The 16,968-nt window shown below is 39.9% G+C and overlaps 1 protein-coding gene across 13 annotated transcripts in view; it reads left to right on the top strand.

The window, feature by feature from the left end:
* The window catches only part of USP40 (ubiquitin specific peptidase 40), a 59,001-nt gene that overhangs the window by 30,421 nt on the left and 11,612 nt on the right, over nt 1–16,968 (top strand). For 9 of the 13 annotated variants that reach the window (XR_012154395.1, XR_012154394.1, XM_073306857.1 and 6 more), the window contains 10 exons: nt 1,233–1,359; nt 2,629–2,686; nt 3,468–3,521; nt 4,846–4,934; nt 5,505–5,591; nt 6,878–6,914; nt 10,461–10,525; nt 11,135–11,209; nt 12,032–12,158; nt 16,311–16,405. Coding sequence is in view for 11 of the 13 variants with exons in the window: in XM_073306857.1 (XP_073162958.1) it covers nt 1,233–1,359; nt 2,629–2,686; nt 3,468–3,521; nt 4,846–4,934; nt 5,505–5,591; nt 6,878–6,914; nt 10,461–10,525; nt 11,135–11,209; nt 12,032–12,158; nt 16,311–16,405 (814 nt within the window). In the remaining 2 variants the exon portion in view is untranslated. The other 4 variants (XM_073306860.1, XM_073306861.1, XM_073306864.1 and 1 more) reach the window with 4 other exon arrangements.

The raw sequence follows: 16,968 nt of genomic DNA, 5'->3' as shown, positions 1-16,968 counted from the left end.
TAGCTCTTTTAGTACAGGGGCTGTGGGTAAAATTTGTCAGAATGACTGACGTAGGGTATATGTGCACTAGACACGTTGCTGTTGCTGTTGTAGCATAAACTCGTACTACAGAGATGGAAAGTGTTCTTCCTAGCACTGTCTACACTGTAGATTACATTGGCTTACCTACATCTCTCAGGCATGTAAACTTTTCATACCTATGGCATAGCTAGGTTGACTTAACTTTCTAGTGTAGACCAGCCCAGAAACTCCTACGTCCCATTTTTAAAAATAACTTAAAAATAACATTGGCTTTTAATGAGACTTAGCCGTGGTCTACACTACAGAGTTAGGTCGACGTATGGCAGCTTACATGGACCTAACTCTGTAAGCAACTACACTAAAATGTCTCACCTGTCAATGTAACTTGCCCACTATGCCAACTTAATAACTCCACCCCCATGGGAGGTGTAGAATCAATGTTGATTTAGTTAGGTTGATGCAGTGTCAGTGTAGACACTGTGTTGCTTTACTTCGACTGTTGCTGCCTTTCAGAAGCCATCCCACAGTGCTTGTGTCAATGACACACTCCTTGTGTCAGCAGGGCACGTCCTCACCAGGAGTGGTGCAAGCGCTCCTGGTGAGGACGTGCCCCACTGACACAAGGAGTGTGGTATAGACTCCTAGAATATCAGGGTTGGAAGGGACCTCGGGAGATCAACTAGTCCAACCCCCTGCTCAAAACAGGACCAGCCCCCAATTTTTGCCCCAGATCCCTAAATGGCCCCCTCAAGGATTGAACTCACAACCTTGAGTTTAGCAGGCCAATGCTCAAACCACTGAGCGACCCCTTCCCCCCATGGACATGCAAAAGCGATTTAATTACTGCGGTGGCTGTACATCGCTGTAACTTAGGTCAACATAATTTTGTAGTGTAGACATACCCTTAGACTCCCTACTGCCTACATCCCTTTTGAAAATTGAAATTAGGTTCCTTAAGTTCTTAAGGCATTTTTGAAAAATTTACCATATAACTATTTCTGTTTGTCCAATACCTACCACAGAAGGATACTGACTGGGACCTTTGGGTGTCACCATGTTATAAGCGTAGTAATAAGACTTAGTTCATATATAAACAATAAGACACTGTGGCATTTAGCAGTCTTCCTCAGTATAAGTAATGTACATTTTCCTTGTATTCTTCACTTACATATAGTACATAAATCTGCGCTCTAAATATATCTTGTTTGCAGCTTGGTGAACATGGCAAGTGGCAATTTGACTGCTTTTACACATGATATCAGCTGGCTACAAGTTAAAAATTTCTGCCGGTTGGAAGCTGAAGAGAAGCAAGTTAAAATTACTGCAACCATTGAAACAGTGAGTAAAGGAGTTACAACTGTTCAGGGATATAACAGAATTCTTCCCTTACTCCGCACAGCTTCTTCAGTTCAGTTGGGTTAATCACAGGGGGTAAAATCCTGGCCCTATTGAAATCAGTGGCAAAATTCCCATTGACTTCAGTGAGACCAGGATTTCATCTTGGGAATTTTCAGTTAAGTACACTGGCTTATGTTGGAAAAACAGCAAGGGTGGCAAGCTTGGCATTGTCACCCACAAGAGCCAGAATAACATTGTGTAATTGTGACAGGCACATGCATGTCTGCTTTGAAGAAACTTTTTTAATTTCTTTAGGTTGTGATGCATTATGTAGACTTACTACAGTCTACCTCAGTGAATTTTAAAGTCCACAACAGCTTTTCTAGGGGCCATCATGAAAACAATGTGTTGCATGAGACTGTGCTGGAGAACAAAACTTTTAAATATCTCTTTATGAAGAAAATAGTTCTTGTTACAAGGGTACGATGGAAAAAAATGGTGGACTGTGTGTTTTAGTGTGTTTTAGCACGATCTTAACAGTAAAGAACAGAAGGAATTTGTGCATTTAATCTAAAGCTATTTTAATTATTCAACTTAGATTTTGGTTTCTGTGTAATTCCTCTCTTTTTTAACATATTTACGTCTGCATCCTTTATTGCTTCTTTTATGAGTATTTTACATGTTAATTACTTTCTGTACACCATCTCAAACTCCCCTATCTTCTGAATCTTATTCCCATCTCCTCAAACCATTTTCTCTGATTTCATCACCCACGTTATTTATACACCTGAGTTGTCTTCTTAATCTCCTACTACATTAACTACAACTTCACTTTCCTAAACTTGTCATAAGATATAAATCCTCTGAGACTTCTCTTGCTCTTTCTCCCATTATTGTTGAATGCTATAGAAAGAATATTAAACATTATGTGCAGCATAGTGCATCAGTTTCTAGTTCTTTGTTTGGTGCATTTTCTTTTGCGCTGTAGTCTGATATTATATTCACTTTTGGGGGTGGGGGGGGTGGGAAGGGCTGCAGCTGATGGTTTTAAAAATCCCAAAATGTGACTATGTAAATCGGAGAAAATATCTCCTTAATATATTACCAATTTGCAAAATGCTACAGCAAAATCAAAGAGAAATTAATGCACTTTAAATGAAGAGTAATGTCTTTCTTAGTGCTTGAATTCCATACACACACACACACAGCTTGCATTCTGTTTTTTGCATAGTCTATTATATTACATAGTCACTAATAATTCTCTCTTAGGTGATGTCAGATATCAAAATTAAAGCAATACAGGAGCTGCAATTAGGGGAAGATCTAGGTAAATAACTGTTCAATAATTATTTTGTTGGTAATATGGTTATTTCAGTTTGCTGGATGGCTTTTATAGTTTACAAAAGGGAGATTACTTGAGATATGGGAGTTAGTCTTTAGTATTAAGACTTTTTAATAATTTTTCTCTGCTGCAGGATGTAAAGGATTTGAGACTCCTTTAGTTGTGAATAAAATGACAAATCTTCCTGGCTAAAAATACTACAATGTACCAAACTAACTGCTGTTGAAAACATACGTATGTTAGGAGTACCTTATTTATATCCACCAACTACTTTTCCTAGAAGCCATTTTTTTGCAGGTCCAAGAACTTTGTCATCTTGTTTAAAAAAGCAAAACAAACACATCACAAATGAAAGCAATTCTGAGACTGGTAAATTGCCTTCCTGTAAGACTTATACTTTCTGTCCCTCCCTATAAGATTTATTTCAAGGCATTTTTAAAAATGTGTATCCAAAGTTGGAAACTTTGGCCAATCACAATATTCAAGCCATTATTGCTAAGGTAGCTGACTTTTTAAAAAGGGAAAGTAATGTCCAGCCAGGAGGCTAGGCTAGCAGTGTTTTCTTGACCTCTGGGAAGTGCTATCAAGTTGTGATATTAGTGCTGTACCTTAGGGACAAAAAATTTTCTACTATGAGATGCCTCTACTTAGCTAAACCGGTTAGTCTGTTAATTTTCAGTCCTCTATCACTCCAAACAGCTGAGCCAAATTCAATTTGATTTTAATCTATTTAGTCCATCTTGTCCTCCTTTTTCCTCCATTGTAGTGAACGATAGCTGTCTCAGACCTATTAACAGAAATGGGAAGCTTCTCTCTCCAGGTAAGCCTCTTTAGTAATCTGTCAGATAAAATTAAGGAGAAGATGCATAGCTGCTATATTTTTCATTTAATAGAACATACAAATATAGCTGGGTGAATAATAGATTCACTGTCATTCATAGTGGAAGTTCATAGTCATTCATAATTATAATGAATAGTCATTGTGCCAGGGAGAAAGTGAGAGTTGTTCTGTAGCGTGGTGGCTAGGCCGCTCTCTTAAGACATTGGAGACCCAAGTTCCAGGTTCTTCTCTTACTGTTGATACAAAGTGGAGCAGCTTGAGAGAAGAGATGGACAGAGACCCACCCCAAAATACCCCATCAGCCGATGACTAGGACATACGCCTGCAGTATGGGACACGAATGTTCAAATCACTTCTCCCTGTCAGGAAGAGAGTGAATTGGACCCTTGTCACTGGACTAAACGTTAAAAGGAGGGCTGTGGGGTTGCCACCGCTGCTGCTTCAGGCTGCTTTGTGACTCCAGCCCAAAAACTCGAAATGTTTTGCTAATGTTGAAATGAAACTGTTTGGTTCTTATATTACCGAAATATTTCAGTTTTTCAGTAATGTCGAATCTATTCATGAATTCTTATTGTGTTTGCCAAATGGTTTCAGGTTGGCCAAATAAACTATTCATTGTAACAATTTCACCCAGCTCCTATATACAAGTCTAATATCACATTAAAGTGATGAGTAGCATTTCATGGTGTTCCCATACTTAATTAAAACAGGAGCCTTTTTTCCAATAGTAATATTTGTCTGTTAGCATTTCCGCTATCAGATAAATAAACCATTTGTCTTTTTTTATTACTTGCATCTAAATTCACTAATATTAAATACTGTACTACCAATCATGTATTCATTAGGAACTGGATGCTGGATCACTGCAGAAATGCACAAAAGGTGAACAGCTACCCAATACAATATACTATATGTAGATGAAAATAACTATTAGTTTTCACTAAGTAAGCCATGTAAATAAATTTATAAAGAAAATAGAGTAATTTGAATCTTGCTAAAAATGAGTCCATAGCTCCTTTCATTTTTAAGGCTGCTTGCTAACTGTTTCAGGAAAAGTAGAGTCCCTCTTTATGGATTTACAACATATATTCCTATAAACATTACAAACTAAATGTTTATATTGTTAAATAATTAAAGTTGATACACAATAGGAGGATTTTAGAATGGATTGGATAACTAAGCATGAATAAATATATTAACAGTTAAGTGTTTGCATCATCACTTTCATGACCATGCTGGCAACACTAGTATTTTTTGGAAACAAACTTTTATTGTGTTTTCCATATTTTTCTCCTCTCTAAAGTGCCTGAGGATTATACTGTCAAAGAAGCAGAACTAAAGATGGGAAGTCTTTTGGGACTGTGTCATGGAAAAGCTCCAACTTCCACTCAGGTAAAAGAGTAGGGATACACAGAAAGAGGACTTGGCGCAAAAGAGCTTTGATCATGTTTACATTTTCCAATATTCATCATTTGTATTTTCTCATCATAACACTTCGTAGAGTTAATGGCAGTATAGGAGAAATGCTCATTCCTTTTACGAAATATGCTAATTGGCTTACTCACTTTAGAGACTTAGGGGTAGTAGGAACATTGTCATTTACTCGGCTCAGCACCTTCCCTGCCTTATTTCATTTTTAACTGTAAGATGTACCTGGTCTGCCTATTGTATGTTTTGCCACAAGAGGATTTCAGTGCTGTTTGTTTTGTTAGAGAGACAACCCTGCTGTAATTAACCAACATGCACGTGCAGTGAATACAAAGAAAACTTAACCCTGTTTTCATTCTTAACTATATCTTCTGAGAGTTTAGATAAGTAATTATGATAGACTACCCCATATTTGTAAGTAGTCTGTCTTAACCTTATTCTGGAATTAAAAATCATGTAAATCTATTATATGTGTATATAAAATCATGCTGCATGATCTCTGAGCTTTAACTTGACATGCTATCCTTTTCTTAGCTCTTCTTGTATTTTGTTGTTGGGAGTGATCTGCAGGGAGGCCCGGAGATGGAGATAATAGTGGAAGAGACTGCATCTGTGAGAGAGGTAAGTATTGGAGTCTTTCCTTTTGCATGGATACTTTAGCACTCCAATGCCAGCTCCTCTGCACCTGGATACTTCTCACTTGCTACTGTGTATTGCTTCAAAATAGCACCCATATTACAGCAGGTGCCCCCGGGAAAATTGATTTATTGGGGAAAATTTCAAAAGTAGGAAAGGGGAGAGAAATGTCTTGAGTTCCTTAAAGATGGTGCGGAGAGGATACTGCCCATGGACTGATCAGAATCCAGCTGGCTTAGACATGGTCATGTGATCATCTTTACAAGTAGTGTCACTTTATTAGTCATGTGGGACCATGTAATACTATGACAGGGTTGATCACGATTAAGTGGGGTGTAAGCAGCTGGATCTGCAATTTTATTGTAGAATTAGTCATTTTAAAAACTGAAGCAAGGTCTGTGAGCAGAGCCTATTGTGGAGGAATAAGGTAGCTTTTGGTAGTGGCTGACTCTTTTTGCTAGAGTTGGCTTCAGAGCAGCACCTTGCTCCAAACTAGGAAGTGGATACGGGTCTTGATATCAAACAGTGCTTTAAAATATGTTTTAAATTGTTGTGGTTATGAAGCTCTAATGTTTAATATCTTTAACTTTTGTGTTTTGGAGTTACCATGTCTTTAAAATATGTACATGCTGCTCCTCTGGACTTTTAAAGCAAAGTGTTGGTGCTGAACATAAGGACACACACAATGTGGGTTCAAAATCTTTTGGAAGACACTTAAAAAAAAAAAAACAACTCTCTCTCTCTCTATCGCCAGCCCACCCCCATAGCAGGTGCCCTGCTGCTGCCACAGCAGTTCTCATTGTGACTAGCATAAACTCTTAGTATCTACCATGCACATAGTTAGACTAAAAGTAATCAGAGGGAGTTGGGCTTTTTAAGATTCTGGCTTTATTTTAGTAAAGGAAACCTGTGGGAGGAAGTTGTCGTGTCAAACTCCTACACAACAGAAGTTCTTTCATAGAAGTGATAAATTGATAGCACAAGTCTATTTTCTGACAGGCTGTGAAAGCTGCTTCTTATAGAATATTAAAATTTTGTATGTATACATTTATACATGAAAACAATTGTACATTCTAAGGGCCCAGATATGGCTTTCCAACAAGCATCAAGTAATGGTTTGAGTGCAGTTGTTCTATCCATTAAGATAGTAACAGATCAGGAACCAGACTGTGACTTGGTCACATGTTGGAAAATCTAGTTTTGTAAATGAAATTATTTTTCAATTTATGTACTGGAGTTAAATATCACCATCTATTTTTCTTTTCTTTCAGTGTCTAAACTTAATGCTGGAGAAATCTGGGTTACCAGGTTAGTTGTACCAGGTAGTTTGTCTAATATGTTCAGTGTTTTCCAGATTTCTTTTGCACACCCTACAAGCTTAAAAAGTAATTGTTTAAATTAAGCTCATTTGCATCATTGTGAGATGCAATGAAAGAGAGAGAGGATTTATAGAGGCTGGAGAAAATGAATGAAGGTCTGGAAATAAAGTTCATGCCAGTCTAAATTGGGCAAAAACTCACCCTTGACTTCAGTGATCACAATAAATAAAAAGAGATCTTTAAATCACTTTGCCAAAGCAAACTGTAAAAGTGAAATTAATGGTAAAATTGCATCTGTGAACATGTGCTTTGGACCATTCCATTATTAAAGGTGCTAAATGAAATGAGCATGCAGAAGCTATTTAGTGATTGACTGTCTATATTGGTGGTTTTGTCAGTACAGCATTTTTCATTGCTGCTGGTTGAAAAAAAGGAAAGAAAAAGGAGCGTACCATCATTTCCTCTATCTTGAGCACTGAAATTAATATGTATTAAATGCAACATTCTATGTTAGTGTAAAGTGAAGGTTGAAAATTTAAACACAAGTCAGATAATAGGAAAGTTCATGTTCAAAAAACATTTTCATCTACATTCATTTACTTGTATTAGGATACACATTAAGCAGCCAAACTAAAACTTCTCTGTGTGTGTGTACGCACCACCCAGTAGGTAAATTCATGTTTGAAAAATGTTAGCCTCATTAATTTCTGTAAGTATAGATTTCCCTGCCATGAAAGCAATGGTACTGTGTTCTTGTGTGTTACTTTATATCACCAACCCTGAAAAGCTGAAATAGGCCTTAATTTGAACTTCATGTATAGGTGCTCTCTTTCTAATAAAATGTGTGTTTCAGATCACTTGGATTCTTTTTTTCCTCACTTAAAAAGACTGTTGGACATGCTTTTTTTCTTGAACTTTATTAAAATAATTCTGTTTGGATTTAGGGGTTTTAGTTAGGTCAAATTTTAGACCTTAAAATGCATACATATATAAATATTTTTATAATACTTTCCTCAGAGGAAAAATTCAAGAACAAACATAATTGCTCTTCCGTAATGCTTTGTGCTCACTCTGCTCTCTCTCTCTCTCTCTCTCTCTATCTATAACGTATTATAATCCCAGAACTAGTGCAAATCAGCCCTGAATTTTTGCAGGTAGTAAAAATACCCTTTTCTTACAGCAACAGTTGTATTCATTTTTAAGAGGCCATCATCAACTTTAATTGTACATCTGTTTGAAAATATACCTACAAGTAACGCTTAACATCTTTGTAACTGAAAACTAATTTTTATCAATTTTTAAAATTTTGTTTTCTTTGTATTTGACAGCATTTTTTTAAGCGGACAATTCACTTCTCTTCTATATCTTATTCAGAGAATCCTATAATAGCAGGGTTGGAAGGGACTTCAGGAGGTCACCTAGTCCAACCCCCTGCTCAAAGCAGGACCAATACCCAACAAAATCATACCAGCCAGGGCTTTGTCAAGCCTGACCTTAAAAACCTCTAAGGAAGGAGATTCCACCACTTCTCCAGGTAACCCATTCCAGTGCTTCACCCAGTGAAAAAGTTTTTCCTAATATCCAATTTAAACCTTCCCCACTGCAACTTGAGACCATTACTCCTTGTTCTGTCATCAGCTCCCACTGAGAACAGTCTAGAGCCATCCTCTTTGGAACCCCCTTTCAGGTAGTTGAAAGCAGCTATCAGATCCCCCCTCATTCTTCTCTTCTGCAGACTAAAAATCCCAATTCCCTCAGCCTCTTCTCATAAGTCATGTGCGCCAGCCCCCTAATCATTTTTGTTGCCCTCCGCTGGACTCTCTCCAATTTTTGCACATCCTTCTTGTAGTGTGGGGCCCAAAACTGGACACAGTACTCCAGATGAGGCCTCTCTAATGCTGAATAGAGGGGAATGATCACATCCCTCGATCTGCTGGCAATGCTACTATTTATACAGCCCAAAATGCCATTAGCCTTCTTGGCAACAAGGGCACACTGTTGACTCATATCCAGCTTCTCGTCCACTGAAACCCCTAGGTCATTTTCTGAAGAACTGCTGCCTAGCCATTCGGTCCCTAATCTGTAGCAGTGCCTGGGATTCTTCCATGCTAAGTGCAGGACTCTGCACTTGTCCTTGTTGAACCTCATCAGATTTCTTTTGGCCCAATCCTCCAATTTGTCTAAATCCCTCTGTATCCTATCCCTACCCTCCAGCGTATCTACCTCTTCTCCCAGTTTAGTGTCATCTGCAAACTTGCTGAGGGTGCAATCCACACCATCCTCCAGATCATTAATGAAGATATTGAACAAAACTGGCCCCAGGACCGATCCTTGCGGCACTCCGCTTGATACCGGCTGCCAACTAGACATGGAGCCATTGATCACTACCCGTTGAGCCCGACGATCTAGCCAGCTTTCTATCCACCTTATAGTCCATTCATCCAGCCCATACTTCTTTAACTTGCTGACAAGAATACTGTGGGAGACAGTGTCAAAAGCTTTACTAAAGTCAAGGAATAACATGTCCACTGCTTTCTCCTCATCCAAAGAGCCAGTTATCTTGTCATAGAAGGCAATTAGATTAGTCAGGCATGACTTGCCCTTGGTGAATCCATGCTGACTTTTCCTGATCACTTTCCTCTCCTCTAAGTGCTTCGGAATTGATTCCTTGAGGACCTGCTCCATGATTCTTCCAGGGATTGAGGTGAGGCTGACTGGCCTGTAGTTCCCTGGATCCTCCTCCTTCCCTTTTTTAAAGATGGGCACTACATTAGCCTTTTTCCAGTCAACCAGGACCTCCCCCGATTGCCATGAGTTTGCAGAACCATTGGCCATTATCTTTGAAATCACATCTGCCAAGTCCTGTAGCACCCCCGGATGCAGTGCATCCAGCCCCATGAACCTGTGCTCATCCAGTTTTTCTAAATAGTCCTTAACCTTTTCTTTCACCACTGAGGACTGCTCATCTCCTCTCCATACTGTGCTGCCCAGTGCAATAGTCTGGGAGATGACCTTGTTCGTGAAAATAGAAGCAAAAAAAGTATTGAGTACATTAGCTTTTTCCACATCCTCTGTCACTAGGTTGCCTCTGCCATTCAGTAAAGGGCCCACACTTTCCTTGACCTTCTTCTCGTTGCTAACGTACCTGAAGAAACCCTTCTTGTTACTCTTAACATCCCTTGCTAGCTGCAACTCGAAGTGTGATTTGGCCTTCCTGATTTCACTCCTGTATGCCTGAGCAATAATTTTATACTCCTTCCTGGTCATTATTATTAGTTTCCTCTGGTTAGGGGAAGAGAGAGAAACATTTATAAAATGGGAAAATGTGGTTGCAAAACAACAAATTGTTTTAGGGAGTTGAGCATGTATGGTATCTGTAACTAGTTTTAATTTAAATTTGGCATCCATTTAATCTCTAACATTTTGTCAAAGTTGAGAAATGTATGAATTACTTACCCTTGGGAAGAGTGTGTTTACATATTATTTTGTAATAGTGATATTTTGCTGCATGTTTTCAGTGTTCTGCTTTTTGCAGGTGACAACTGGCATTTGAGAAGAATTGATTGGTGCTATGAAGCTGGAGAGGCATTAAGTGAGGAAGTAAGAGAACCCTATGTTTTACATTAAAAAGCAAATATGTTAAGGGCTCCTAGGTCTGTGGTATATTGGAGATCACATCCTATTTTATGTTGTTGGTGATTAGGCAAGAGTGAGAATGTGTGCAGAATATGTAACACACAAAGTATTTGCCCTGTAGTGATTTGCTGTGGCTATTGTTAAAGATTTTCCATACAATTGTTTCTTGAAGCCTAGGATTTGGTGTGTTAGGAGGTTTGAGATCTACTGATAACTGCTAGGTATTATTATGTATTGATAACTTAGGGAGCTTCAGAGGAAATGGGAACCAGAGAGCAATAGGACACCTGTTATACTTGCAACACAGACCCATATAAAGGGATGACTTGTACGTTGGTGTGGATATTTGGTCAGGTGGTGGCACAACACGGTACTCCAAATTCCTGCTCCGTCTAGTGCATCTGAATAGTTGTTGAGTCTCCATCAAGTAATCAGCAGCCAGATGAAGTTTAAAGTGCTCTTGTATGGAAAAACAAGCCCCTGTGGCTTTAAGGCCTGCACACCCAGCACGCTTTTTACAAGTGAAAAAACTCATTCACTTAACAAAATACAGTATGCTTTCTGCTCCCTCAGAGTGCCAGACTGAAGGAGCTTAATGTCTGCAGTGGAGATACTTTGGTCATAACTGAAGGGAAACTGCCACCCAAGGTAAAATTTTCACTTTGTGTCATGCTACAGTTTGGCAGATCCTAAGCCATTTAGAATTGTATAAATCAAAAACAAAGCCTGAAACTTCACTCGGTAACCAACAGGCAGCCAGTCCAGATCTCTGCACAGTAAAGTGCACATGATGAGAGACACTACTTAGATCACCACATTTTGTATCCGGTTTTTCACAAATGGTTTTAAAATGTGTGGAGCGCATTGCAATAGGCTTGAAGTGAAGTGACCAAGAAGTGTGTGATGATAGGTCTGCCCCAGAAAGATATGGTTGCAACCTTCTGGTCAGATGTGGACAGAGAGCGTCATCCTAGTCATTTCCACTTCCTGATCAACTAAGGGCAGTTAGGAGTCTAACCAGAGCCCCATAATGTGAAGCAATGTCACCAAAGATGGACAAACACCCCTGTCAGAGGGGCAGATGTCATCTTTGAAATACAGTCTGATGCTTTTCCCCAAACTAGCAATGTCACTTAGGTCTTATATTAATTAAGCCTCAGTCAGCTAGTTCTTACCATGTCTCAGTCTCTACAAGCCTCTGAGCAAGGGGTTCATTGCACTTATTGGAGACAAAACTGGGTGACATCATTATGCTGTTACCAGTTTTGTCACTAACCGTTTCCCTGGGCTCTATACAGGTAGAACAAGCTAGAATCCGAGGCCCATGCAGGAGTCCTTTACACAAAACAAGATTAGAAAAACAATGAAAATGGAAAATTAACATTGCAGATTAATACTCTTCTTCTCTGTTGATGCAAAAATCAAACTTCTGTACTATTACAAGTAAGTTATTTTTCATTCACTGTACAGGGATTCTTGAAAGTGCCTATCTGGTGGTACAAGCCTTTGATGCACTTCGGACACCAGGAGAGCATGCAGGATCAAATGAACTGCATGACCTGCATGATGGGGGCATTGCGAGTATCTCCAGCAGGAGGTGAGTTCTTGGTGTTCAGAAATAAAGGTTTCCATGAACTTCTTGAGTAGAGAAAGTTGCCTTTTGCAAAACCAAATGGCCATCCCATATTTACCAAGTAGGCAACAATATTTGTAGAATATTTTCTTGAAGGGCCTGATGTTTTATGGGTTATAACAGTCTTCTTCTGATCCTTGTAGTAGGAAGAGAGCCTAAGACATAAGCCCTTGTATTAGAGGCTTGGTATTATGTAGGACCTGCTCACAGAATCTGGCAAGAACAGGGCTAGTAATGCAAAAATACACATTCCTAAGAGGTGCTAAGCACAAAGTACTTACGCAAACACATCCTGATATCAAGTTGTACCAGAACATTCCAATATTAAGGATGGTACATAAACATTTCCCAAGAATAACAGGAACACACTGATCCCTCCTAAAAGATAGCACGTAATAAAAATGTTTTAATTGAACCAACGTGTACAAGGTGATGGGTAATAACTAGCCACCTTGGGGCAGTAACTAACTGTGTCAGAGCCAGTACTAACTTGTTTGTATTAGGGTATAAAAATGTATTTCAGAGGGAGTATCTTTGTCCAGCTGAGGGGGGAATGGAAAGTCCTGCCAGTTACTGAGTTGCGTCCATTGTCATGGGCATACATGTCTTAGTATTCTCATAGAGTCTGCCAGGTGCTATTACCGCACTTTGCTGACAATAAATCTGGCAGGGTGCCTTCTTACCTTAACGGATCTTGTGGTTATTGGGCGGTTCACTCCAGTTCTGCTGTGCTGGCTGTTTGTGCAGAGCTGGGGCAGCATACAAAAAACCCACACAGATGCAGCCGAACATCTAACCACAATCCTTAAACTCTGTACACTGCCCCACAGTTTGGATTATGGGGGTGTGAATATCAGTGTGCAGCAACGTACAGCTCTGTAACTCCTCCCATGTGAAAACTACATTACATTAACTTAGTCCTATTTGAAGAGGATTACATTAATGCGAACTAGGAACCTTCTAGTTTGCACCCACAGCACTTCAGTGCTGGTTGCTGTTCACACCCCTGTAATCTGAACTGTGCGGTAGTGTAGATGAGCCCAAAGTATTGCTGACAAATGTAACTTTTCATAAGCTGCAAAATGATGGGTGAGTAAATAGGGCATAGCTACTAAGGGTGATGCATACATTGCTTTCTTCTAGAAATGTTTGCTCATTTAAAATTGATAAAATCAAACAATACCAGTTAAGGTAGGAAGATTAAATGAAGTGGGGAAGGAATAAAATAAGGTGGAGAAATAATGCAAACTGGAAAAAACCAAAGCTACTTTCCACCTCTTCCTGCTGCCAAACGAAGGAAAAAACCCTCCTCTTCAGTACAGAGTTCTGTTGCATTACAGAAGAACTCAGTATTCTCTGTCTTTTCTTGTTACTCTCCTCCCTGCTTCAAAATTAGCATAACTGGTCACTAAATAATATATCCCACTCTTGCTATGTAAGATGTGGAGCTGTACCAATCTTCTTGGAATGCTGTTCAGATAATAGCTTTCATTGGGGCTTCCTTGTCCTAATACCTGTGTTGTTGAACACCGTTTTAACATCTATTGGCAGAGGGGAAAATCATGTTATTTTACACTCTGTCTTGGTTTCTGATCTACTTAGTAAGCACATACTTTCTTTCTAATTAAGAAGTTATAAGGAGGCAAATCTTACACACCACTCATTTTGAGGTAATTGGTTCAACGTTGCCTTTGAGGTTTTAAGAATTTTTTCATTTGTGGTTGACAGTAATCAGTCATAAGCTGAAATTTGCAGTATTAAGACAGGCTGAATTCTTTCCAGTTTTGCATCCTACTAAAGGTATTAGAGGTTTTATGAAATTATATAATAATGTTAGAGAGAGGATGGTTAATTAAACAAATGAAAGTGAAATCTCACATTTATTGAACACTGAATTGACCATTCATTAACTGTTATGATTTTTAGCAAGGTATTGTATTAGCTGGCTGTATTGTATTTAGCAAGGTATTGTATTAGCTGGCTGTATTTCAAGGAATCCCTGTTGAGGTTACAGGGACAAACCATCCCGATGTGTCGAAAGAATAGTAAATATGGCAGGTGACCAGCTTGGCTTAACGGTGAAATCCTAGCGGATCTTAAGCATAAAAAAGAAGCTTACAAGAAGTGGAAGGTTGGACATATGACCAGGGAAGAGTATAAAAATATTGCTCGGGCATGTAGGAGTGAAATCAGGAGGGCCAAATCGCACCTGGAGCTGCAGCTAGCAAGAGATGTTAAGAGTAACAAGAAGGGTTTCTTCAGGTATGTTGGCAACAAGAAGAAAGCCAAGGAAAGTGTGGGCCCCTTAATGAATGAGGGAGGCAACCTAGTGACAGAGGATGTGGAAAAAGCTAATGTACTCAATGCTTTTTTTGCCTCTGTCTTCACTAACAAGGTCAGCTCCCAGACTGCTGCGCTGGGCATCACAACATGGGGAATAGATGGCCAGCCCTCTGTGGAGAAAGAGGTGATTAGGGACTATTTAGAAAAGCTGGACGTGCACAAGTCCATGGGGCCGGACGAGTTGCATCCGAGAGTGCTGAAGGAATTGGCGGCTGTGATTGCAGAGCCATTGGCCATTATCTTTGAAAACTCGTGGCGAACGGGGGAAGTCCCAGATGACTGGAAAAAGGCTAATGTAGTGCCAATCTTTAAAAAAGGGGAGAAGGAGGATCCTGGGAACTACAGGCCAGTCAGCCTCACCTCAGTCCCTGGAAAAATCATGGAGCAGGTCCTCAAAGAATCAATCCTGAAGCACTTGCATGAGAGGAAAGTGATCAGGAACAGTCAGCATGGATTCCCCAAGGGAAGGTCATGCCTGACTAATCTAATCACCTTCTATGATGAGATTACTGGTTCTGTGGATGAAGGGAAAGCAGTAGATGTATTGTTTCTTGACTTTAGCAAAGCTTTTGACACAGTCTCCCACAATATTCTTGTCAGCAAGTTAAAGAAGTATGGGCTGGATGAATGCACTATAAGGTGGGTAGAAAGTTGGCTAGATTGTCGGGCTCAACAGGTAGTGATCAATGGCTCCATGTCTAGTTGGCAGCCGGTGTCCAGTGGAGTGCCCCAGGGGTCGGTCCTGGGGCCAGTTTTGTTCAATATCTTCATAAATGATCTGGAGGATGGTGTGGTTTGCACTCTCAGCAAATTTGCGGATGATACTAAACTGGGAGGAGTGGTAGATACGCTGAAGGGCAGGGATAGGATACAGAGGGACCTAGACAAATTGGAGGATTGGGCCAAAAGAAATCTGATGAGGTTCAATAAGGATAAGTGCAGGGTCCTGCACTTAGGACGGAAGAACCCAATGCACAGCTACAGACTAGGGACCGAATGGCTAGGCAGCAGCTCTGCGGAAAAGGACCTAGGGGTGACAGTGGACGAGAAGCTGGATATGAGTCAGCAGTGTGCCCTTGTTGCCAAGAAGGCCAATGGCATTTTGGGATGTATAAGTAGGGGCATAGCCAGCAGATCGAGGGACGTGATCGTCCCCCTCTATTCGACATTGGTGAGGCCTCATCTGGAGTACTGTGTCCAGTTTTGGGCCCAACGCTACAAGAAGGATATGGATAAATTGGAAAGAGTCCAGCGAAGGGCAACAAAACTGATTAGGGGTCTGGAACACATGACTTATGAGGAGAGGCTGAGGGAACTGGGATTGTTTAGTCTGCGGAAGAGAAGAATGAGGGGGGATTTGATAGCTGCTTTCAACTACCTGAGAGGTGGTTCCAGAGAGGATGGTTCTAGACTATTCTCAGTGGTAGAAGAGGACTGGACAAGGAGTAATGGTCTCAAGTTGCAGTGGGGGAGGTTTAGGTTGGATATTAGGAAAAACTTTTTCACTTGCAGGGTGGTGAAACACTGGAATGCGTTGCCTAGGGAGGTGGTGGAATCTCCTTCCTTAGAAGTTTTTAAGGTCAGGCTTGACAAAGCCCTGGCTGGGATGATTTAATTGGGGATTGGTCCTGCTTTTGAGCAGAGGGTTGGACTAGATGACCTCCTAAGGTCCCTTCCAACCCTGATATTCTATGATTCTATGATTGTATAGAACAATACATGTGGTTATATAATGTCATTTTTCTTTGACTGTATCTACTGATCTCTTTAAAGATTCCCCAACATATGTCCAGTCAGACATCGGGCTTTGCTATGCAGGCAATGTGGAAATCTCTGGAGAAGCTTTTCTGGAGGATCTGAAAATTCAGGTTAGATACTATTCTTTGTATATCACCATGCTACTGTGATTCTATGAGTGAGCTATATTAATATATATTTTTTATTTCCTTTTCCCCTCATCTCCAGTATGTTCTGATATGGCATTTGCTTATATGCCATGTTCAGTGGTAAGTACCAACAGGCAATATGAGCATGTAGCTCAGACATTTTCCTAGTATCTGTTTCCTGCAGTTGCCATTCTACCTTTTACATGTTCCCAGCTGCTAGCGTCATGCTGCACTTCATCTGAACTTTACCTCTTATGGTTTGCAGGCCTACTTTTATCTTGTTATTGTAAAAGTGATAAATAAGAGAAACACACACCTCTACAAACACTATCAAAAGAACCACTTTCCATTTCTACATTGTTCCTGTATTAGTTTTTTGTTTCATATGTTGAATTTAATGATTCAATAAATGCTTTTGGTGCTAAGAAGGCCTGGTTATGTCATTTTGGAAGATGTGGATTTGGCCCTGTTGAGTGGAATCTAAGATGCATTTTAGTAATTATTCCTGATGCCTTAACAATTGTAGCAAGCTTTTGGACAAGAAA

The sequence above is a fragment of the Lepidochelys kempii genome, chromosome 11, assembly GCF_965140265.1.
Source record: "Lepidochelys kempii isolate rLepKem1 chromosome 11, rLepKem1.hap2, whole genome shotgun sequence".
In the NCBI taxonomy this organism is placed as follows: Eukaryota; Metazoa; Chordata; order Testudines; family Cheloniidae; genus Lepidochelys; species Lepidochelys kempii.
Note: the sequence above shows the minus strand (reverse complement) of the source record. Positions and strands in the feature narration are given on the sequence as shown.